Below are 24,586 nucleotides of genomic sequence, written 5' to 3'. Positions count from 1 at the left end.
GGAAGGGTAGTACTGTAGAGCCCCCAACCTTAAATGCTGAGTTATGACTTAGGGCATGTACCTCCTCTCCAGGCTCCAAGGTGGATTTTCCAGGGGGTCGGCTGAGGGTTAGAGGCAAGTAGGCCACTGGGTGAGGAGAACTTGGGAGGACTTGAAGAGTGGCGAGTAGTTAGTGCTGAGGACCAGCCTCTTGTGCCAGATAGATACTGACCCCTGGGGACAGCAAAGGAAGCACAAAGACCCACAGTTCTGTGGGTTCTGCCCCAGGCTGGGCCGCCCGCTTCCATTTGCAAATTAAAAAGACAAGCAAGTTAGACATAGTGGCACACTCCTGTGTTCCCAACACCCCCTCACCCCCCAACCCTCCTCACCCCACCCCACCCCAGCAGACAGAGGCAGAAGGACCAGGAGTTGGAGACCAGCCTAGGGAAACCCTATTTGAGGAGGAGGGAGGAAGGGAGAGAGGAAGAGAGGGAGTTAAACATGATAAGCACACTGGGAAGTACAGGTAAAGGGGGCCAGTGCCTCCCAAGCCCATCTCTGTCTCGAGCTTTAGGAGTAAATGAATTAACAGAATCGGGGCAGCTGGCAGGAGGAGACCATTCATAATTAAATAGTTTAAGTCTAGGTATGGTCTGGGGAATCACTGCCTCTTCTGGTTCAAGACGACCCAAGAAGTCCTTTTTGCTTGAGAGGAATGAGCTGGTTCCGTGTAAGGACTGACCCCCTTGTGGGCTGATTGTCTTTGAGGCTCCCTCCACCTGTGACTGCAGGTTTAGGGCAGTGACTGGATACTTTGTGGTATCTTCTTAGGGGTTGGGAATGGGGCGGACATTGTAAAAGGCCGAGGGTAAGATGCCTGATACTGTACTTTCAGCCTTGAAGAGGGATGAGATAGTTCAGGCATTCCCCCAATTTTAGACTGATGCTTCAGTGACGAAGATACCTGTGGGCAGAGTTCAGTCACTCACGCCACGGCGCTCGTGTGGAGGTCGGAGGACAGCTTTGTGGAGTCTGTTCTCTCCTTCCACCTTTACTTGGGTTCTAGGGATCAAACTTGGGTCACCAGGTTTACTAGGCCACTGAGTCATCTCCCTGTCCCCCAACTCTTTTATCTGTATCTGGGTGTGGCATATTTGTGTGTGCACGTCCTTGTGTGTTTGTGAAGGCCAGAGGTGGTCTTCCTCTATCACTATCCACCTATTTACTTATTTATTTACTAAAGTTTTTTTTCCGAGACAGGGTTTATCTGTATAACAGCTCTAGCTGTCCTGGAACTCACTCTGTAGACTAGGCTGGCCATGAACTCACGGAGTCCCGCCTGCCTCTGCCTCCTGAGCACTGGGATCAAAGGTGTGCGTACCACCCCCGCCCAGCTTATTTATTCTTTTTTTTTTTTTTTTTTTTTTTTTAATGAGACAGTCTCTTACTGAACTCAGAGCTTGCCTACTGAGCCCCAAAATCCCTCCTGTCTCCCCCTCCCAGAGCTGGGGTTTGCACCACTGTGACTAGCTTTATACATGGCTGCGGAGTCCTTGCTGAACTTGGATCCTCATGTTTACATGGCAAGTACTTTACTGACTCTGGTCTCATAGCTTAAGAAAGAGGAGACAGACAGAGAAGGCAGGCAGGGCTCTCAGGCGTTGATTATTTTGTTACTGTGGGCCCAAGTGAGGAGTCCATTCTTTTCAGCAAAAGCAGTGACAGAGCCTAGCTGTTGGAAGCTCAGCCCGACAGGCCCTGCCTCATACTCTCGAGGAAAAAAAAGGTGACTTACAGCTGTAGGGGACCTTGGGATATCACTTATTACCCACAAACGTTACTTCCCAACAGGAATCGTTTTTTAAAAATTAATAATGAATTATTTTGTAGCCCCGGATGGCCTCCATATATAGACCAGGCTAGCCTTGAACTCACAGAAATCTGCCTGCCTTTGCTTCCTGAGTGCTGGAATTAAATGCATGCAGCATCAGGCACACCCCAGGGGAGTTTTTCCTTAAGAAGAGGCTTCTATGTCAGGACACAGGATGGCTCCAAGGGGCGGGTCAGAATATTAACAGGTGTGTGTACATGTATATCCACGTGTGTGGAGGCCAGAAGTCCACAGTGAGTGTTCTCCATCTGATGTGGGCATCTGAAGTCAGTCTTCCAGTCTGAGCGGCAGACACTATCAACTGAGCCATCTCTCTGGCTTTTGGTCTGACTTCTGGACACAGCGGGGCAGGAGGAACAGGCAGTCAAGGTCATTCTTAGCTACAGAGCAAGTACCACCATCCCTAGCCTCATCTGGCTCTAAGCAGCCCTCGTTCCCAAGTGAGAAGGGGGTGTCAGGTACTGGGGCAGGACACTCCCACTTCCCCCTTCTATCTGCATATCAAAGGGTGAGGAGGGCAAGCTCCTGTGGCCAGCCTTGGTGAGGGGCCCTGCCGGAGGCTCCCTGGGCTGCCCTAGATTAAATGTCCGGGCCCCTTCATTCTGCACCAACCCTTCCTGTCGCCAGTACCCAGCAGCCATGGCTGGCACTTGACCTTCTGGCATTCAGCTGGGGGAGGGGTTAGTCTCACCATTTTGGGACCCTGTGGATATCACAGGGGAGAATTGGCTTACCAGAGAGAAATCTACCAGCACCCTCTCTTACTTAGCTGATGCTAAATGATCATAGACTATCTTAAATCTCAGTGGTTTTTCTTTTTGATGTTTTCAGTGCTGTGGATCACACCTAATGCATGCTAGGCATATGAAGCGCTGTGGAGCTACACAGCCATACCTATCTCATCTTTACAGATAAGGTAGCTGAAGTCTGAGAGCTTAAGTCATGACCAGCATAGGAGCTGGCCTCTGACTCTATCATCAGAGTTAGTGGTAACCTGTCCTTTTCCTGGAGCTGAGCTAGAGTCTGTGACATCCACGTTTACAAGCTCCTGTTCCCTGTCTCCTTAAAATGCTGGCATTCATAAGGCTCTGTGTGGCTGAAAGATGCCAGGCCCCTGAGATGCAGTCCAGATACCCAGAGCCAAAAGCCTGCCCATGGGAGCTTAGTCAAGGCTCCAAAGCAGAAACTAACTAGACTGGAGGTTGCCAACTGCTTGTCCAGCCTCTGCCTGCCAGGGGATGGACCCCTCATTGCCACCAGGGATGAGGATGCTTCTCGTCGACAGCAGCGGCCCCACTGGTCTCAGAATAGCATCTGAAGATGAGGGATGAACCTAGCTCGGTTAACCTTTCCTGCAGCCTTGATTCTGAGCCAAGCATACCCACTCCTCTGACCCTCAATTGCCCGCATGCAGAGCCAGTATGGAAGTCCTGGGTGAGTACTCAGGCAGTGTCTAGTCTCCTAAAGATGCTAAAAGGGTCCCCAGTCATCCCAGCTGGCATCAGCATCACCATTCTCTCTGCTTTAAGTCTCTGCATGAGACTCGAAGACAAGGGATGGGTGGGGGGACAGCTTGGAGAGGCAGGGCGAAGCCCGCCTGCTTCAAGGGACCAAAAAGAGGCAGGAATTACTTGATCTGGCTTTGGCTTTTCCAGGAGCATCAGGCTGTCTAGCCTTCCAGGAAACTCCATCCAGGTGATTGGTTGGGTTGACTGAGGGGCATGGTCCCTGTAGGTGGTGGCCATCAAGGAACACATGGAAGGGACCTGGGGACTGAGGCTGTCAAACTCCAGAGGATGCTCATTTCTAGTTGCAACTGGTAGGTGGGTCTCCTTCCCCGCCCCCTACCCTGTGGGGCCCCAGTGCTGGGGACTGTGGCTCTCTCTGTCCCTTTGGGAGCTCATCCTAGGCAAGTGTGAATCATAGGAAGCTTTGGCACTTGTCTGGTTCGGTCGTGGGGCCAGTCGGGTGGAACAGGCACCCAGACCTGTGTCCTCTTGGGAAGGAGGGAGCAGCATCCTGGAGTCAGGGGTGTGATGCCTACACCAAGCTGGGAGCTATGGGAAGTTGCCTTCCTCCCTAGCTCTCTTTCCTCATCTGGAAAATAAAGGTGCAAGAAAGAACTAAAATTGTGTCCAATCCTGCCTGGACCTCACAGTCCCTCTTTAAGTGGGATTCTGTGCCCAGGTGGTTCAATACTCAATTGAGTTTGGGAGTCACCTGACTGGGTCATAGGTGCCACGACCCCCCTATTCAGCTACTCCATTTCTTGAGCAGCTATCCTGTGCCAAGTATAGGAACCCTGAGGGGCAGGTGGGGTCTATTATGATCTTCACTGCACATTGGGGGAAACAGACTCAAAGGAGTTTCAGAGCCCCCCACAGTTACTCAGCAAGGAAGAGGTGAGTGTAGTGTACATGAAAGTAAGTGGGGCCTGTGTGTGAGTGTGCTTGTGTGTGTGCATATGTGTGTGCTGTACCTTTTCTCATCTTTCCATAATTAGTGACAGTCCTTAAGGAACATTAGGCCCCAAAGTTGGAACTAGACTACTTCTAAGAGATGAGAGAGAGAGAGAAAAAAAAAATAGATCTTTAGCCGGCAGTGGTGGCGCGCACCTTCAATCCCAGCACTTGAGAGGCAGAGCCAGGCGGATCTCTGTGTGTTTGAAGCCAGCCTGGACTACAAAGCGAGTTCCAGGAAAGGTGCAAAGCTACACAGAGAAACCCTGTCTCAAAAACAAAAACAAAACAAAACAAAACAAAAGACCTTTAGTAATCATTTAAGCCAGCTCTTCCTTTAGGAGAGGGGAAAACTGAGGCTCAGAGAGGGAGTGTGGACTATTCCTTTACACTGTGTGAATATATGTTGCTGTGATTAGTTTACTAAAGAAGCTGACTAGCCAATAGCTGAACAGGATAAACTTAGGCGGGAGAGCCAAATTGAGAATGCTGGGAGGAACAGCAGACAAAGAGAGAAACAAGATGGGCATGCTGTACTAAAAAAAGGTATCAAGCCATGTGACAAAGCATAGATAAGAAATATGGGGCCAGGCGGTGGTGCTGCACGCCTTTAATCCCAGCATTCTGGAGGCAAAGGCAGGCAGGTCTCTGTGAGTTCGAGGCCAGCCTAGTCTATAGAGCGAGATCCAGGAAAGGCGGTGTAATTTAAATGTTAGAATTAGCTAGTAACAAGCCTGAGCTATTAGCTGAACATTTGTAATTAATATAAACCTCAGTGTGTTTATTTGGGAGCTGCTGGTGGGACAGAAACTTCTGTCAACAAGAGAGTAACTTGCCTAAGGGTACATCAACAGACAATGGGCTGCCATATAGGATCAGGGTCCTCACACATGGGAGGCCCCATGTATGGCCAAGATCCTGGCCAGGGAATCAACAGCTTCCTCCCTTCCCTCTCTCCCACAAGACTGTTTTGTTGACTTGTTTTTGATCCAGAGTCTGATGTATCCCATGATACCTTGAACTTGCTATGTGGCTGAGGATGCTCTTCCTGCCTCCATCTCCCCAGTGCTAAGATTATAGGTGTGTACCATCATGCCCAGTTTTATATAGTGTTGGGGATTGAACCCAGGGCCTTCTGCATGTGAGGCAAACACTGTACCAGCTACATCTTCAGCCCTAGTGGCTTTTTTTTTTTTAATGAGGTGGTGAGAGGGACAAAGGCACCCACCCCCATCATTTCACCGATGTCCCCAGCCTCTATAATCTGCAGCACAGGAAGGATGGATTCCTCATTACGAACTCACAGGGATCCACTTAATCTTGCCTCCTCTGAGATTCCCTCCTCAACTCTCTGCTCTCCCCTAGTCAACTCAAAACATTAGCTGCCTCCACCTGCTAGTAAATCATCATATCCTTTCCACAGAACCTGCTAGGCTTCTGAAGATGGCCCAAATCCATGCAACAGGATTGATGGTCTAGTGACTGAAGCATGACATGGTCCCCATGCCTCTACACAATCCTCATCTTTACATTTTGCGTTTAAAATCTAGGTCCTGACTACAGGTCTCCCTATAATTTACCTGATTTGTTAGGGAATAACTTTTCTCAGGCACTTAACATCCCCTTAGAACTGAGATTGAAGCCCCTCACTATGATTTAGATTTCACATGTGCCTTCACAGGTCTGTGTGTTGAAGGCTTGGTGCCCAGGATGTACTATGGGAGGTGAGGCCTTGCAAGAGGACCTGAGGCTACTTCTCTCTGCTTCTAGGTTCCTGGAGTGTGTGCTCTGCTCTGCCATGCTTTCTTGTGATGACCTCTGTCTTCATGAGGTCAAAAGCAACTTGATCTAGACCAGAACCTCCAGAACTATGAACCAAGATTAATGTTCCCTTTTTAATCGAATTACCTTGGTATTCTGTTATGGTGACAGAAAGCAAATGTAATCCCTACCATCTAGTACCTCAGAATGGGACTGAATTGGGACACAGTTGTTTTAAGAGGGATTTAAGATGAAATGAAATGGGGCAGAGGGGTTGGGGCAATGGCTCAGTCAGTAAAAGTGCTTGCTCTTCAAGCATGAAGATCCCCAGGACTCTTATAAAAAGCTAGGTATGGCTGGGTGTGTCTGCAGTCCCAGCATCAAGAAGCAGAGATAGACTGAACCTGGGGTGGCCAGCCAGGCTAGCCCCAACAGTGAGCTTCTTGTTTAGTGAGAGACTGTAGTGGGTAGCCATTCCAGCCTTGGCCTGGAAGTTCCAACCCCCACTGAGGCTTCAGTAATGGTCACGCCTACAAGGCGGGGCTGAGAGAGGACGCTGAAGACCCAGGATCCAAATAAGAGGGATCTCTTGGTTCAGGGACCCTGGACGCTGGAGGTAGACCGAGCAGAGGTCTCCAGAGAACACCGCAAGACTGCGCCATACCTTTCCCAGACCCTACAACCTATCCCTTCATTTGTAAGTTACCCCACAAAATAAACCTCCCTTTTAACTACGTGGAGTGGCCTTAATAATTTCACCAATAAGAGACCCTGTCTCAAAGCAGTGAGGTGCAGGCTAGCCCAAACAGTGAGCTCATGGCAACCTTGGCAGACCTGGATCTCAGGAGGAGAGGAGTGGCAGGCTTGTTCCCCACTCAACAGCAACACTTTTCCTTTTAAAAGAGCAAGGAAGCGCAGAAAAGAAAACCAGAAGCAAACACATTTTTGTTGGTTTTCCTTTTCTTTTTAATTATAAAGCAATTATAAAACAAGCATATAAGATGCTGGCTAGCTGTCACCAGCAAGCAGGGCATGGGTGTGTTCTTCTCCCAGGCCTAGGCCACCCCATTCTCAGAACAGCTTAGACTCTGTAGAGCTCTGAGCCTTTAGAACAGCAGGTCTCAACCTAGGGGTTGAGACCATCAGAGAACACGGATATTATTTACATTACGATTCATAACAGTAGCAAAAGTACAGTTATGAAGTATCACTGAAAATAACTGAATGTTTGGGGGGGGGTCACCACAACATGAGGAACTGTTTTAAAGGGTCTCAGCATTGGGAAGGTTGAGAGGCGCTGCTCTAGAAGGATACCTAGAAGCAGAGGGCACTGTCACAGCCCCCTCCAGTCAGGGAAGGTACCTACTATCTGTCTGTTCCAGACAGTTTCCAAGGAAGGCATCACCTGGGAAAAGGGACCCATGACTAAAGGAAGCTCCAAATGTCACAGAGGAGATGAAGGCACTCCCCATCAGCCCCGACTCCATGCTGACAGGGTGCAGGCAAGGCCATTAGTAGAAGATATTCAGTGGGGGTCCTCCCAGGTCCTCCTGCCAAAGTTCAGGACAGCCACTGAGCTGCAGGCCTGAGCTTGGGATGGGGCTGGCCTCGGGGAGCTGGAAGGCAGGGCTGGAACCCTGGTCCTCAGAGCTGGACAGAACCTTGGCATTGTGGCCCCAGCAACCCCACTGAGGTTGAGGCTGAAGTCTCTGGCATGAAGGGCCGGGCAGGAGGGGTGGGCTTCCCAGGGACAGGCAGGGTTCTGGAGACACGGTAACACTCTGCAAGAGAAACAAGAAGAGCTTGCTCCCTGGCCACTGACTGCAGGTTTCAAACCTGGCTGTTTTCCCGGAGTGTAGCTGGTGGTGTCTGGAGGGCCCCAACAGTGCAGTGGGGCGCAGAAGTCAAGATCACTGGTTCTGGAGACACATTGCCAACCTTCAAATCCTAGCTCTGCTACTCACTAGCTATGAGAAAGAAGCTTCTTCATGTAGGTTTTCCCACCTGTAAAATGGGGATGCTAATGCTTTATAGGGCTGTATTAGCAGCGATGAATAAACAGATACAGGTCAAGTACAAAGAATGGTATAGGCAAACAGTGATTGCTCAGTAAAACTTAGTCATTAATATAATCTTTTGTGGCCCACAAGACATCTATGCATGAATAAACCTCAAAGCAAACCCATGGGTCACCAGCTCCAGAAGAACCTATTCAGGATGTGCTGCCAACCCCCCTGGTCTTTGCTCACTCCTGCTCTGAACTTAGAATTTCCTGATAGTGCAGCCCCTCACCTTCCACCCTGGTCTCTCTTGCCCGGGCTGTGGAGGCTGGTGTACAGCAGTGATGGTAACCGTGGCGGTGGTTTGAACTTCCCAAGGCCTCACCTCTTCCCCTACAGCTGCCAAAAAGCCTCTGTTCATCCTCCCCTTCATTGGAAAACCTGGGACCTGAAAAGTAGGAGACCCAGCACGGACTAGAAACCACCCAACCACTCTATTTCCAACCGACGCCTGGGGACCTCCCTGGGGAAAGCGGCAGGGGCCCTGGGACCTACCTGGTACACGTCAGTCAGCTCTGCAGGAGCAGAGGATGGTGACCAGGGTCCAGCCTTGTTCCTAGGCTCTGGGGATGTCTGCATGCCAGAACAGGCTTGGGGTGGTGTCCAGTGAGAGGTGTCAGGGGCTCTCCCTAGGGACTGGTTCAAGGGTGACTGTATTTGGGGACAATAGGGAGGTGTCACCCAAGGATCCACGTTGGAGATCCTGCTCCCAAGGTTTTCAGGTGAGACTCGGGGTCCCGGACAAGCGGGTGGTGACCCCCAGGACACCCCACCACTGATGGCTGCTCCCAGGCCAGGGGCAAGCATCGGAGCCTGCGAGGGACCACCGTCGGGGCACAGAGGGCATCGGTGAGAGGACGCGGTGTCCGCGCTCCGTCGGCGCCTGCTCTGCAGACTGTCCTCGCTGAGGCCCAGCACGGCCGACAGGTGGCCGATGTAGCGGATGGCCAGGCGCAGGGTCTCGATCTTGGTCAGGCTCTGGCCGGCGGGCGCCACGGACGGCGGCAGGAAGCGGCGCAGCTCGTGCAGCGCGCGGGCGAGCGTGCGCATACGCAGCTTCTCGCGCTCGCTGGCGCTCTGCCGCTGGCCTCCCGCGGGCGCGGGCCGGGCACGTCGGGGGGTCGCCGTCGGGGCGGCCTGGGCTTTGCCGGTGCTGCGGGCCAGCCCCGCGGACTGCGTGGGGCAGCGGGTGATGTAGCAGGGACACGATCCGGATGAGTCGGAGGATGAGGCCGGGGACGTGGAGTCCGAGTGCTGGGCCCAGCCCCAGCCCTGGGAGAAGACCCAGTGGTCGAGGCCCGGGAGGCTCTCAGGAGGAGGAGGAGGTGACTGGGCCATGGCTGGTGTGACTCTGGGAAGCTGGACCGGTCACCGGTCACCTCCAGGACCTAGCTTTTATCTGGCCCAAAGGCGTGAGGTGGCCCCCTGCCAGGTTGCAGAGAGGTGTCAAAACCCACAGAGCCCAGGGAAGGTCTGGGCAGGGGGGCCCTGGGAAAGCGGGCCCATTTGCGGAGGTGTGGATTCTGACCCCTCGAAGGCTCTAATTGAGGCCCCTGCTGCCGGGAAGTGTAGGAGGGACAATTCGCATCTGGATGGAGCTGCTAAGCTTCTCACTGAGCCCCCACCCGCACTCCGCCCCGCTACTGCAGGGGGAGTGAACAGGCCCACTGCCGCTGGGGATGGCAGTTCCACGGGCTGCTGGGTGCCTGGCTGTCCCTCGTGGGCCTCAGCGGCCCACTTGAGGCGTGGCCACCCCTCGTCATTGGCCTATGATGAGCTATCCCTAGTAACCTTTCCCCGGTGCCTTCGGATGTGCCGCATAGGACTGAGCCAGTGACAGGCCCGGAGGAATCTGTCCACAGAGGCAGGACGTGTTTTCTCAGACCCCACATTAGCTAATTTGCTGAATGACACTAAGAAAGTCATCTCGTGTCTCACAGCTGTCTCTACCCCCCTAAAAATGGAACCCAGCAGCCTGGTGGAAAGGAATGGGAAGTGGAAATGGGAGGCAGTGGGTGCCAAAGCCAATTATGCCTCCCGTCGCCTTGAAGTCATCTAACTCCCCGGAGCCTTTAGTGTCCACATCCCAGGAGTAATAGTTGCAGAGTGGCTTCTGGCCCCCACTGGATGTCCTGAAAGTGCTGACGTGGGCCTTAATTGCACCTGCCACTTATAAAGAAGGGGCTGACACAGTCAGGTGTGGTGGTCTATACTAGTAATTTAGCACGCGGGAGACTGAGGCAGGAGGATGGGGGTGGGGCAGTGTTTGAAGTCAGCCTGTACTCCTTACTAAGACCTTGTGCCAGAAAAGAAAACCGAAGCAAAAAACCCAGATACTTCCACCAGGCTGTCATCTAAGCACTTGGGAGGTAAAGGCAAGAGGATCAGTTCAAGTCCATCCTTAGTTAGATAGAAAGTTTGAAGCCAGCCTGGGCGACGTGGACCCTGTCTCAAAAACTAAACAAATAAAACCCATGCCCTAATATACCAAAGCATTTATGGGCACTCACTTACCTTTATGCCGGGCCTTTCACCTGTCTGAGCTTGTCCTTCTGGTGGGTAACGCAGGAATAAGTAGGCCGTCTCCTCCCAGGCCTGCTGTGAGAAATACCTAAGGTAATACAACTTAGGACGTACAGGTTCCCCCGAGGGACAATTACAGTTTAAACAAGGCACCCATGCCCTGCATGAGCTCCAGGAAAGGGTTAAATGACAGCACCTGGACGGTTGGGCCTTGTGTGAGCAGTTGCTGCTGGGCCATGAACCAAGAGCATCCTTAGAGGGGACATGGAGAGCATGCCAGAAGGGAGGGCCTGGCGGTGGGATGGCAGGGTGCTGCTAGGGGAGTGGTGTGAGGGCCAGACACATCTGGAACCAGGCCGAGGAGGTGGATTCTGTTCTCAAGACCATTGTGAGTTTTGAGCAGAAGGATAATTTAAAATATCAGTAATCAGTAAGTCAAGGCCAGTGTGACTAGAGTGCTCAAGAGGAGCTAGAGAGATGGCTCAGTGGTTAAGAGCACTGGCTGCTCTTCCAGAGGACCAGGGTTCAATTCCCAGCACCCACATGGCGGCTCACAACTGTCTGTAACTCCAGTTCAAGGCATCTGACACCCTCGCACAGACATTCCAATACAAATAAATAAATGATTTCTAAAAAATAAAAGAAGAGAAGGGCTGGAGAGATGGCTCAGTGGTTAAGAGCACTTTTGTTCTTACAAAGGACCTGGGTTCGATTCCCAGCACCTGCATAATGGCTTACAACCATCTATGACTCCAATTCCAGAGGGTCCAATGGGCACACATGATGTACATAAAAGCATGTGCACAAAATATCCATACACACATATACATGAAAATAAATGAAAAGTTTTAGTTTATTTAAATAAATTTAATTTTTTTTTCAAGAATTGATTTAACTGTTACAACCTGGAATAAATAATGGCTAAGTAAATGTTATTTTAAAAGTTAACTTTTTGTTTGTTTGTTTGTTTGTTTTTGAGACAGGGTTTCTCTGTAGCTTTGGAGGCTGTCCTGAAACTCGATTTGTAGACCAGGCTGGCCTCGAACTCATAGAGATCCACCTGCCTCTGCCTCCCGAGTGCTGGGATTACAGGTGTGGGCCACCACCGCCCAGCTTTTTTTTTTTTTTTTTTTGAGACAAGTTCTCATTATGTAGTTCAGTTGAACCTCCTGGATGAGTTCTGTTTTCTCTTTTATTTCCATCTCTTGATTTATATTGTTGCTTCATTTCCTGGGAGATTCCCTGCATTTTAATTTCCATCATTTGGGTCTGAGGATGAACTCAGTGATTGACCATTTGTCTGGATGTGCCAGAAACCAGGTTTCATCCCCAATACTGCAAACGAAACAATAAAACCAACTCTTCCTTTCTCTGTCATGTTTTGAATTTCCTAAAATCTAATTTTAAAAAAATTCTTAAATATTCCTCTACCCCGCCCCCAGACAGGGTCTTACTGTGTACATCAGGCTGGCCTTGAACACATAGAGATCTGTCAGTCTCTGTCTCTGCCTCTGCTTCTGCTTCCCAAGTGCTGGGATTACAGGTTTGTGCTACCACACTATTTTGCCTTTTCTATAACAACTGTCTCTGGCAGGAACTGACTGGGGCCCTGAGAGAACACACTCCTTCTGAGGACAGCCCAGACACCGCCTGTGAAATGCCATATCTTAAAAGTCCCCACTGTCGTCATGCATAGAGCCCAGGTTGGACTTAGACCTGGGACTGATTCTCCTGCCTCTGCCTCTCAAATGTTGGCACTGTAAGTAGATGCCAACAGATCCGTTTCCATACCACCTCTTAACATTGCCACACCAAGAATCAAAATTCTAACTCAGGAACCTGTGGGGACATACTCAAACCACACCCAATAGGCCACAGCAGCCCTGAAAGTATTCATGACTGACTCTACCCTTCCCAGGCTAATACCACCCTGACACCATTTTTTAAGGAGACAGGGTCTCAAGTCCATCTGGCTGTCCTTGAACTCCATGTGTAGCTGAGGCTGACTTTGAACTATCAACTCTCAAATATTCACCTCCCAAACACTGGAATTACAAGCATAAGAAACCATGCCCAGGTCCAAGTTTTTCAAGACAGTGTCTTTTAGATCAAGCTGGCTACAAACTCATGAAAATGCTCCTGCCTCAGCTTTCTGAGTGCTAGGATTACAAGTATTAGCCATCACTCTTTCCCCTTTAGCTATTTGAAAATATACAATTAGCCACAATTACCTGCCGTGATAGAACATTAGATGTTAATTTTTCTTTCTTTTTTCTTTTTTTTCTCCGGAGCTGAGGACTGAACCCAGGGCCTTGCTCTTGCTAAATGTTAATTCTGCCTACCCAGATGTAGCTCTCTACATGGATTATCTTCATCTGCACTTGCATCTGAAATTTCAGACTGATAGGCTCAATAAAGCGCTGGCCTACCATGGCCAAGGCCCTAGGCCAGTTCCTAGAATCACAAACACAGTCACTCAGAATTTCAGATAAACGTTACTCTTGGAGTTTCTTTCTTTTCTTTCTTTCTTTCTTTCTTTCTTTCTTTATTTATTTATTTATTTATTTATTTATTTATTTTTGGTTTTTCAGACAGGATTTCTCTGTGTAGCTTTGGAGCCTGTCCTGAAACACACTCTGTAGCCCAGGCTGGGCTTGAACTCACAGAGATCCGCCTGCCTCTGCCTCCTGAGTGCTGGGATTACAGGCGTGTGCCACCACCACCTAGCTCTCTTAGAGTTTCTAATTCATGCCTCTCAAAACAAAGATCCCACCACTTATTATTAATTTTTTAAATAACTTATTTAACTTTATTTTATGTACATTGGTGTGAAGATCCCAGGGAACTGGAGTTACAGACAGTTGTGAGCTGTCATGTGGGTGCTGAGAATTGAACCTGGGTCCTCTGAGAGAGCAGCCAGAGTTCTTAACTGCTGAGCCATCTCTCCAGCCCCAACTTATTATTAATTTATTTGTGAGTGTTCTGTTCTGCCTGGTGCGTGGACAGCTAAACGTGCAATTGTGGAATGCAGTGTGTGAACTGGCCTTGTAATCTCCAGAAAGTTCTGAGTTTCTGACATTATTCTACCCCTCCCTGACCTGTAGAGCCAGCCTAAGGAATTTCCTGTGAAGGGATTTGGTAAACACAGAGTCTACCGGCAGCATAGAGCCCTGAACATGGTACATGGTACTTTTCCCTCTTTGGCCTAATCTGGCCCACTTCTGTGGTGTGAGCTAGCTCCAGAGCCCAGGTCCTAGACTGATGGTAAGGTTTCAGAGTATATTTCTGGAAGATGTAAGGGACCCTGGCTCTTCACCGAGCTCTTGAAGCTCCTCAGCCAGACTCTTATATTTTATTTATTTTTGTTTAATGTCCATTGGTGTTTACCTACATGCATGCCTGTGAGGGGGTGTTGGGTCCCCTAGAGCTGGAGTTACAGTTGTGAGCTGCCATGTGGGTGCTGGGAATTGAACCTGGGTCCTTTGGAAGAGTAGTCAGTGCTCTTAACCACTGAGCCATCTCTCCAGTCCCATCAGCCAGACTCTTGAAGCATAGGACACACTTCATGCCAGCCTTATTTGTCTAGAGGCAGACGAAAGTCAATCCTTTATCAGCCTCTATTTGGTATAAAAAGGCTGTATAGGTCAGTGGTTACTGCTGAGGGCTACAGCGTTGGGCCTGGCTTAGGGCTCCAACTACACCCCTTTTGAACTGGTAGGACTTAGGTAATTTATTCAACTTTAGTGGGGTTTTTTTGTTTTTTTTTTTTCCAGAACTGAGGACCGAACCCAGGGCCTTGTGTTTGCTAGGCAAGCGCTCTACCACTGAGCTAAATCCCCAACCCCTAGTCTTTTCTTTTTTTAAGACAGGATTTTTCTGCCTCCTAAGTGCTGGGAATAAAGGCTTTAACCACCATGCTTGGCTCAACTCCAGATTTTTTTTTTCTTCTATGAAGTGAGGCCTCTGGTCTCAGGGTAATTGTTGAGGGACGAATCATACCATTTAGCACATAGCTGATGTTCCTCTTAATAGTAAGTTCAGGGACAGCAAATGAGTGGGTCAGAGGACAGATTGGACCGTGAGGACACAGGTATCTTCTGCATCAGCCCTGGCAGAGGGAACGTCTCCCGAACTCTTGCCATTGGCCTTGCTCCACACTCCCTCCCTCCAATGTCCAGTTTTTTCCTCTGTGAAGCCAGCATGGGGCCATCTCAGTACACACACTGTCCTGTGGTCACCTGAGCTACACGCAGATCTGCTGGTCAGCCAGGCTAGACCAGAAATGGAGACTCAGAATTACTTCCTGCTGGGGGTGGGGTTCGGACTTGGGTATTAGAACTATCTGCTGTGTCCCTGAAGCCCTGGCTGGAGCCAAGCATTCCCCTGTGCGCAGGTATGCCTCAACCAGGTATCTCTGGAATCTGCCCCAGGCCTGAGTCTTGCCCTCTGATCTTCTCTTCACCTCCAGTCATCTGCCCCTCGGTGTGATGTGGCTAAGAAGGTTGGGGTCGGGGCCTCAGCGTCCTGGCTGCACAGGCTCCCCTCTTCCTGTGCTGAGAGGAGGACGTGGCTAGACCAGGCCAACAGAATCAGTAGAGTGTGCACGGGCTTCAGAAGTGTAGAAGACCCTGGTCACTACCCACACTGCCTCTGCTCTAACCTCTGTTTCCTGTTTCCTTAATAACGGGATCTGTGAGGCAGAGGGTGGTGCTAAGATCTGCTTACAGCCTGGTTTCTCCTGCATATTGGAAGGCCAACTAGATGTCGGTGGATTTCATTGGCTCGGTCTTCTGGGAGAACTTAAAAATCATACAGACAAAAAACAGGAGTCTTATTATGTTACCTGGACTGGACTCAAACTTGTGATTCTCCTGCCTCAGTCTTCAGACTAGCTTGTCTTGCAGGTACTCTCCAGGCTTGGGAAAATGCCTCAAGACTCAGGTACAGTCCTGTACTTATCCCCTTACATGCCTGCCTTTTTTTTGTTTTGTTTTGTTTTTTTCTACCTGAAAATTATGCAATGGCTGGAACCTGAGCTAACTCCAGATAATTTCAAGTCAATCTCAAGGGCAGAAACCACACACTGAGGATGGCTGAGCCAAAAGAAACCCGTCATTGACTACAGCATGGAGTATGTGCTGCCTCTGGACTGTCCACCCCTGGATTTCTTCAATGTGGAAAGAAAACAAACCACCATGTTAAGCAGACATATTGAGTATGTGCTTGGCTCTCCTCATCAATGGAGGGGCCACGGACGTCAGCTGGGTGCAGCTTGGTCAAGTGAATTCACGTCAGAGTTAGTATTCTGGAAGATGATGGGGGCATGTTCACCTGGAACGGGTCTTTACAGCCCAGGCACCGACAAGGTTATGATCTTGAGCCAAGATACGTCTTGATCTAATTTAGAGTGAGATTGGTACCCAGGAAATGATGGCTACCAGCCAGAACCCAAAGCCATCATGCCAGGCTGGCCTGCCCCCCATCATCTGCAATGAGATTGGGGGGCATAGGGCTGGAGAGATGGCTCAGAGGTTAAGAACGTCGACTGCTCTTCCAGAAGTCCTGAGTTCAATTCCCAGCAACCACATGGTGGCTCACAACCATTTGTAATGAGATCCGGTGCCCTCTTCTGTATACATAATAAATAAATAAATAAATCTTTAAAAAAAAAAAAAAAGATGGGGGGCATAGGCCCACATGCGCCACATGGGGGGCTTGTGGCTCAGAAGGCATCAGGGGAGAGGCAAAACAGCTGGGGTTGCCTTCCAGGTGTCAAGGGCACAGAAGCAAACCCCAACCTGTGCTGGAATCGGCAAGAAGCCAGGGCCTTCACCCAAGAAGGTGAAGCGCCTGTTGCCCAGGCAGTGAGGGGGGAAGCCAGAGGCCACAACTGGTGAGCCCTGCAGACAAACCCTTGCTCAGGGATGGGAGGTTAGGTGAGGACTCTAAGCTGGGTCACCAGATAACTAGCTGAAGGATTTGGGGATATTCAGCCCAACAAGAAAAGGCATGGTGGCTCAGACCTGTAACCTCAGCACTTGGGAGACTGGAGTGGAGGAGGCTGGAGTTGGGATAGCAGCCCAGGCTGTGTGCTGAGTTGTAGGCCAGCCTGGGCTACAGAGGGCTATCTCAGGAACCAAATAACCCTTAGAGGAGGGGCTGCAGAGATGACCTAGTGGTTAGAGCACCTGCTGTTCTCCCAGAGGACTGGCATTCGGTTTCCAGCCCCCACAACCACGTGTGACTTCAGTTTTTATGGTTGTAAGCCACCGTGTGAGGGCTGGGAACAGAACCAAGGTCCTCTGCAAGAGCACTAAGTGCTCTTTTCCACTGAACCAATGCTGCAGTCCCGCTGCTTGCCCAGAGCTGCCTTATGAAAGATTGGGTGGCCCGACCCTGAAGGTGATGGAGAAGGTACCTGCAAGCGCTGGGTAGATGATTGTTTTGGCCCCTGACAAGTCCACAGAGTAGACCAGAGGGTCTGAAGCCTATGAGATTCCTCTAGAGAAGAGGCCGAGAGCTAGAGAGAGGGCACCGGGGAGTGCCAGGTGGGAGTGTGCAGAGAAGGAGTGTGCAAAGAGACCTCTCTTTGCACTTCCACCTGACACGACCCCACCCTGCCTGGGGCTTGTGGCCCAGCTGAGTCTGCTCTCAGGACTTTTACCCTTTCAGCTTGGGTGAGGTTGGCGCCTCGAGGCAGGGGACCTAAGTCAGAGCTGTAGTCGTGGCCAGACAGACCAGACCAGACCAGACTAGAAATGGAGACTCAGAACTACTTCCTGCTGGAGGTGGGGTTCTGTCCCACATATCAGAACTATCTGATGCTTCCCTGAAGCCCCATGGCCCTCAAGCTCTCCCCTGAATGCAGACATGCGAAACCAGGTATTCATGGGGCTGGAATCTGCCCCAGGTGCCCACGAGCAAGTTAGGCCTGAGTCTTGCCCTCTGGTCTTGCCTTCAGGAATCCCCCAGACATCTACACTGCTCTGTACTGTGTGCTGGGTGCTGTGAGCTACACTTGCATCAGAAAACAGGGAGACCAGGCACCAGCCCACCATCCCATCAGCATCACCCGGATGTGCTTCCATTTCTGGCCCTTTGGAGGGGTGTGTGTGTGTGTGTGTGTGTGTGTGTGTGTGTGTGTGTTGTGCCTGGTGTCTGGTCCAACCTGCCCTTGATGGCCATGCATATTTAGGAGCAGATTCAGGGAGCTGAAGCCATATTAAGGTCTGGCCCCTGACCACAGGTCTGGCTTCTCTGTCTCCTCCCATGAGTCCCCTGTCCCAGGGTGTCAGGCTGTGGGAAAAGGGAGGGCAGGAGGGCACAGCACGAGCAGGTGGGCAGGGGCTGCAGGGCTGGGTGGTATTCTCATTACTGGCCAGTGGAGAGGGCCAGCCTGGGCGCCCCCTGGGCCAGGCCACTGGCGGCCTTCACACCTTCTGGCTGCCTGTTGACACGAAAGGGCTGCCTCCCTCGGGCCAGAAGGTGTTAACTTGGGAACTGGAGTGTGTAAGGGCCTCCAAAACAGCTGGCAAAGGCTCCTCAAAGCCCCCAGAGAATACTTGGGGCAGGAGCCAGAGAAGAGGCAGGGTTATGTCCCTGGACCAGTGATGGAAGGTGTCCATGGGCTCCGAGTCAGCCTCTTCTGGTCCTGGGACTGATGTCTGATGCTGGGCACAGCCAGAGAAGCCTCCTGACAAGGCTTTGTCTGGCACAGCACCACCAGTGTCATAGAGAGCCCCAGAAGCTGACAGCCACCAGGGCAAAGCCACAGAAACACCCCAGGATCTAGGTTTCTCCCTGCCAGGCCTCAGAAGAACCTGTTTGGAGCACCTCTGAGTTCAAATCCCGTGACTCATCCCACAGTGTTGTTCTTGCCCATGGAGGTGCCATCTCTCACATAAGGCCACTAGATTCTAACCCAGTGGTGTCTGGCTTTGAGCTGCAGGCTATCTGTTACACTAGGTCCAGGGCTGAGGGACAAGTGACCTGCTCTTGCATCGGGCAGAAGGAAAGGACGCACAGGTCAGCTCTGAGTCTGGGGCTGACGTGGCGTGCAAGGTGCCTGGAAATCAGGAAGGCAGTCAAGGCAGGGCTCCATGGTAAAGGAGGGCCTGAAATTGTGGGCTTCCTTCCTTCCTTCCTTCCTTCCTTCCTTCCTTCCTTCCTTCCTTTCCTCCCTCCCTCCCTCCCTCCCTCCCTCCCTTTCTTCTTCTTCTTCTTCTTCTTCTTCTTCTTCTTCTTCTTCTTCTTCTCCTCCTCCTCCTCCTCCTCCTCCTCCTCCTCCTCCTCCTCTTCCTCCTCCCCCTCCTCCTCCCCCTCCTCCTCCTTCTTTTTCGAGACAGGGTTTCTCTGTGTAACATTCCTGGCTTTCCTGGAACTCACTCTGTAGACCAGGCTGGCCTTGAACTCACTGACATCCACCTGCCTCTGCCTCTCAAGTGCTGGGGCTAAAAGTGTGCACCACCATCCGGCAAATTGTGGGTTTTCTTCATGTAGAGGGGTTACTGACAGAATAAAAAGTAGGAGACAGACCTGGAAGTCTGGGGCTGGGTGGGTAGGGCCAGGGGTGCTTGAACTGTGGGACAGGATGAGAGAGGTAAGGAGATGGTGTGGTCAAGCTGGGCGGGGAGCTTGATCTTACTTAGGAAGGCAGTGGGATCCACAGGCTTTTGGGGGGGGGGGGGGGGAGTTGGAAGGGGAAGAGGATACTGATTACAGCAGGCAGGGGCTGGCCGGAGCCAGGGCAGGGCAGGCCAGGGCAGTGGGTCTGGTCAGGACCAGTGCAGCGTGTGTTAAAGGATGTGAATGAGTGTGGCAGACTGGGAAGTGGGGAGGGGCTGGGGTCCCAGGCATTGAAGGAGCTGTTCCACAGCTAGGGCTCGGGGCCCACCCTCTGCTTTCCTGTGACCGGAAGGCTAAGCCAGGCAGGCCAACAAGGCCTAGTGGAGGCACTCCTACCCAGGGCCAGCAGAGTCCGGGTTTGAGTCTCACCTGCAGCATCTGTGAAATGGGAGATGGAGCCTGCACTAGACACCTGCCGGGGTTGCAATGGAGAAGCAGGGACGGGAGGAGGGGAGGTGTCCATCCAGCTGGACGGCAGGGGCCACAGCGTGTGCCCCTTCCTCCTCTCCCATCTCCTCCCTCTCCATTCCCTCTTTTCTTTCTACCACTAAAGTGATACCCAGACCTTACAGAGCAGTTGGAAAACACTGGGGAAGTAAGCACCCCAGTTTTAACCCACCCAGAGGGAAGCTCTGTGGCCACATCCCCGTATCCTAACAAACGGCAGGTTCACCTCTGCTGGACAGCTGCGCCTGAACACACAGGTTTCGAGAGACCTGGGGCCTTCCTCGGCTGCTCTCTGTTGGTTTAAGACAGCATCTCATGTAGCCTATAGTGACCTTGCACACCCCCTCTTGATCCTAAGTCTCAGCAACTGGGGTTAAAGGTGTGTGCCGCCACGCCTGGTTTTTATTTATTTCATACTTTTAAAATATGATCCCATGTGGCCCAGGCTGGCCTCGAACACTGTATACCCGAGGATGACCTTGAGCTCCTGATTCTTCTGCCTCCACCTCACAGGTTCTTAGAGACACAGGTCATATGTGTGTGTGTAGGCCAGAGGCTGATGCTGTCTTCCTCAATCATTTCTCCATCCTGTTTGGAGACAGGATTTCTCAGTGAATCCAGAACTCCTGGACTGACTGACCATGAAGTCCTGGGGGTCTTCCTGTCTTCACTTCCCTGGTGTCGGGTTCCAGGTGCATGGTGATGTGCCTGGTGTTTTATGTGAGCTCTGAGGGACCAAACACAGGTCTGTCTGCAAGTGCTGTACTGACTGAGCCGGCTCTGCAGCCCCTGGTTTTTGGTTGGTTTGTTTGATTTTAGTAAGGTTCTAGTAGATTTTTCATGAAAAGATTTTTCAAATTTTATCATTTAGGTGTGTGTGTGTAAGGGGGGTGCCCCACCTTGTGTGTAAAATCAAAGGACAGCTTGCAGGAGTTGCTTATCTCATCTATCCCATGGGCCCTTGGGACAGTCGGGCTCGTTGGCAAGTACCTTCACCCACTGAGCCATCTTTATGCCCCTATATTTCCCTAGAAAAAGAAAAAAAGTAAAAAGCACATTAAGATAGAAGTCATAGTTTAAGATTTTGTATATTTCATTTTTAATTTTTAAAATTCAAAAATGTCCATCTATAACCTAAGCTTCCAAGCCTTGTGGTTGTGCGTGGCTACAAGTCTGACACTCAGGAGGCTGAGGCAGGAGGATTGCCATGAATTTGAGCCTATCCTGGGCTACAGCATGATATCCTGTCTACACACACCACCACCACCACCACCACCACCACCACCACCACCACCACCACACTCATGTACTTTCCCCTAGTCTTTGCTTTGGGAGTGGAACTTGGCACATCACCCATCCTGGATGTTTGTCTTTCTCCCCAGTGTTGAGAACCCCTGCCACAGCCTCAGTCACGTGAGGGAGGCCTTTGCAGGATGCGTGGCAGCCCTTCGGAACCTGTGTTTGGATGGCATCTCCATGACATGGATTATACTCACGATGCTGCTGCTGCCAAACCGTTTCCATCACTCCAACAGGAGTCTGGTCCCTCCTGAGCACCAAGAACACCCTACTGCCCACAGCCTTCCACCCGCTCCCTTCCTGTGCTCTGCCCTCTCTGGACACCGCTTGTCACGGGAATCAGAACACCTTTGTTCTCGGTGTCAGCCTCGGTTCACTCAGCATCGAGTTTCTGAGGCTCATCCAAATTGTAGCATGTATCACTTGGTATCCTTTTTATGGTTGAGTAATATTCATGGTAGGTTTGGACCACTTTTTCATCTATTCATCTACTGGGGCCACTTGAGCTGGTCCCAATGTTTACTATTTGACAGAGATGCTCTGAGCACCGGCCTACAGGAAGCTGCGGAGCCCCTGCTCTCAGTGTACAGGGAGCACATGGGGCTTGGTTTGCTTGTTTTGAGACAGAGTCTTAAGTATCCTAAGCTTGCTCTGAGTTCTCTGTGTAGCTGAGGATGATCCTCAGTGCTGGCATCCCAGTGAGTCCCCATACCCAGTCTACGTGGTATTGTGAAGGAAACCCCATGTATCCTAGATAAAGTCCTCTGTCACTGGCTATTTCCCCAGCCCTGAAAAATGATTTTAAAATTGCACACATGAGCCAGCCATGGTGGCATACATCTGTAATCCCAGCATTTGGGAGGCAGAGTTAGGAAGATCAGGAGTGTTGGTGAGGCCAGCCTGGGTCACTCAAGACGTTTTTAAAAAGAACAACAATAGATTGCACATGTCAAAAAAAAAAAAAATTAAAAGCGGGGCGGTGGTGGCACACGCCTGTAATCCCAGCACTCGGGAGGCAGAGCCAAGTGGATCTCTGTGAGTTTGAGGCCAGCCTGGGCTACCAAGTGAGTTCCAGGAAAGGTGCAAACCTACACAGAGAAACCCTGTCTCAAAAAACCAAAAAAAAAAAAAAATAATAATAATAATAATAATAATAATAATAATAATAAAAAGAAGAAGAAAAAAGCTGGGCAGTGGTGATACATGCCTTTGATCCCAGCACTTGGGAGGCAGAGCCAGGTTCAAGGCCAGCCTTGTCTATAGAGCTAGTACAGGACAGACTCCAGAACTACAGAGAAACCCTGTCTTGAAAAGGAGGAGAGGGGAAGAAGACAAAGAAGAAAAGAGAAAGGAAAGCTTTAAAAAATTGTGTTAGTAATTTATAGATGGAGCATTACTGTGAAGATTCATAAGTCTCTTGAAATTTGAACCCAGACCTACCCACTCCCCCCCCCCCAGCATAGGTACTACATGGTAATACACAGTCAACAGTATGTACAACATGGTCCCTAAGATCCCACGGTGAAGCTGTGGCTACCTCAGTTTGTACTGCTGTATTCTACATGGCGACCAAACTGTGTCATGTTTGCAGGACACAAGTGCACCCACCAAGCCTTGAGGATTCTGTGTGTCTACACATGTGTGCACTGTAAACCCTTGCAGAACACCCAGCTCCACAGGCTGCTTTTCGTGCAAAGCTGTCTCACGAGTTTGGAGTGTCCCGGCTTTGCTGGGATGCACGGTCTCATACTGAATGGCCGTTTCTGCATCCGAGCTGTCACTCAACATGCCCACACCTTCACTTCTTTCCTGTCAGGACAGGTTCCCATTCAGAATGGCTGGGCAAGGTGCGTGGGAACCCGTTTTTGAAACCTGGGGCCAGCCCCTGCCCTCCCAGGGACTGGGATAGACATAATCTCAGGGGTGAAGAAATCTCCTGGGTCAGGCCCAGGGCTGGCTCTGGACTTGTCTTGGAGAGAAGTCAAGGGTCAACTCCACCAGATCCTTGGTTCTAAGAATGAAGTGCTGACCCATGAGACCCTCCTCCTTTTTCTTTATCATGTAGCCAGCCTAAGCTCCAGCCTCTTCTGTTCCTTCTACCGCCCCTTTGGCATGGCGGACTCTCTTTCCTGGGTTAATGCCTGGTTCCTGTGCTATTGAGACAGAGCTTGGAGCTAGCTGAGGGCCTTGGTTACCCCTGGTACTCGGCGTGGAGTCTCTCTCCTGTCCCTGCCTGTAGACCACTTGCCTGGGACTTCACTGCTGGGGGGGGGGGGGAGAGAACAGGTCGGGTGCTGGGGGTCTGAGGAGCCCCGTAGTCTCACTCTGCAGTAGTTGAACTGGGATTGCAGAGCCTTCTCGATGGGCTGGAACAGAGACTCTCAAGCATCCCGTGAGCAGAGCTTCAGCTTTGGGGCTGACCTTTTTCACATTGCTTGTTTGTCTGGAGACAGGAGCCCAGGCTAGTCTCAAACCGACAATGCAGCTGAGCATGACCTTGATCTCCTGATCTTCCTGCCTGTATCTCTCAAGTGCGGATACTACAGACATACACCACCAAGCTCACATCTTCCTCTGTTTTAGCTGGACCTGGGGTCTTGCTTTGCTGTCCCCATATAAATACATTTTTTTCCTGCTGGGTTGATAAACAGACAGGTTCACACAGCCCATCATCCCACAGGCACAGGCATCCCCTTGTATTCCCAACATCTCATCCCACCTTAAAACTTAACCTCAGACATGGTACCAGCAAGTTTCTAGTGGTTGGTTCCAGCAAAATTCTAGTGGTTGGAGGAAGGTTGGCCAGGTCAGATTTAAAGCTTCCATGATGTTCCATGTTTATAATCTCAGAAGCCAGGAGTGTAAAACAGGACAAACCTTCCAGAGTTGAGACCAGTTTAGGTTGTATAGTTTGAGACCATTCTGGCTTCCTAGGGAGGGGGAGACCTTGTCAAAAAACAAAAAACAAACAAAAAAACCCCCACAAACAAACAAACAAATAAATAGCTTTCAAGTGGCTGTACATCACCCTCTGCTGGCAGCAATTGGGAATGCAAGAACGTAGGTCTGCCCAGGAGCCAGCCGAGGTCTCCACAGGCAGAGTCCCTGAGCGGCACACCACACTTCCTGCATTCATATGTGTTTGCGTCTTTGCTTTGGGATAGCTAGCCCAGATCCTTAATCCTTTTATATCTCAATTTCTCCTGTTTTCACTCTAAGGCTCAGACCCGCCCCCAACTTACCTGGATGAGGCCATGAATCATAAATATGACACCCCTAAGGAGAGAGGTGATACCTACTCCCTCAGTATTATCAACCAGCCTCAGACCCACGGGGCTTCTGGCATTTCCTCTTGAGCCTTTCCGGGGGTGGGGTGGGGTGATCTGCCAAATCTCTTTCCTCTTTTCCCACCCCCTCCCTCCTCATCACCCCTCTGCTGCCTGTGGCTGTCACTGGCTGAGCATCCAACTGGCCCACGACCAGATAATCAGATTATCCGGGGTCCAGAATAATATATTCCAGATGGTGAGCCAGCTCAG

At 50.8% G+C, this 24,586-nt stretch overlaps 1 protein-coding gene across 1 annotated transcript; it reads right to left on the bottom strand.

Annotated features, from left to right (window-relative positions):
- Window positions 1-7,604: 7,604 nt before the first annotated feature.
- Mesp2 (mesoderm posterior bHLH transcription factor 2) lies at window positions 7,605-9,491 on the bottom strand. Its single transcript, XM_036184292.1, has 2 exons — window positions 8,649-9,491; window positions 7,605-7,874 (listed from the first exon to the last, which is right to left on the bottom strand). Exons 1-2 carry the CDS (start codon window positions 9,489-9,491, stop codon window positions 7,605-7,607), a joined length of 1,113 nt encoding a protein of 370 aa, XP_036040185.1.
- Window positions 9,492-24,586: the final 15,095 nt, after the last annotated feature.

Source organism: Onychomys torridus, chromosome 1 (genome assembly GCF_903995425.1).
Source record: "Onychomys torridus chromosome 1, mOncTor1.1, whole genome shotgun sequence".
Taxonomy (NCBI): domain Eukaryota; kingdom Metazoa; phylum Chordata; class Mammalia; order Rodentia; family Cricetidae; genus Onychomys; species Onychomys torridus.
This window is presented reverse-complemented; position numbering and strand designations above follow the sequence as displayed.

Excerpts from the sequence above, each read along its gene's own strand:
- Mesp2 (XM_036184292.1), bottom strand. The coding sequence starts at position 9,491 with ATGGCCCAGTCACCTCCTCCTCCTCCTGAGAGCCTCCCGGGCCTCGAC. Across the intron at positions 7,875-8,648 it reads AGCTGACTGACGTGTACCAG|AGTGTTACCGTGTCTCCAGA; the intron begins GTAGGTCCCAGG and ends TTTCTCTTGCAG.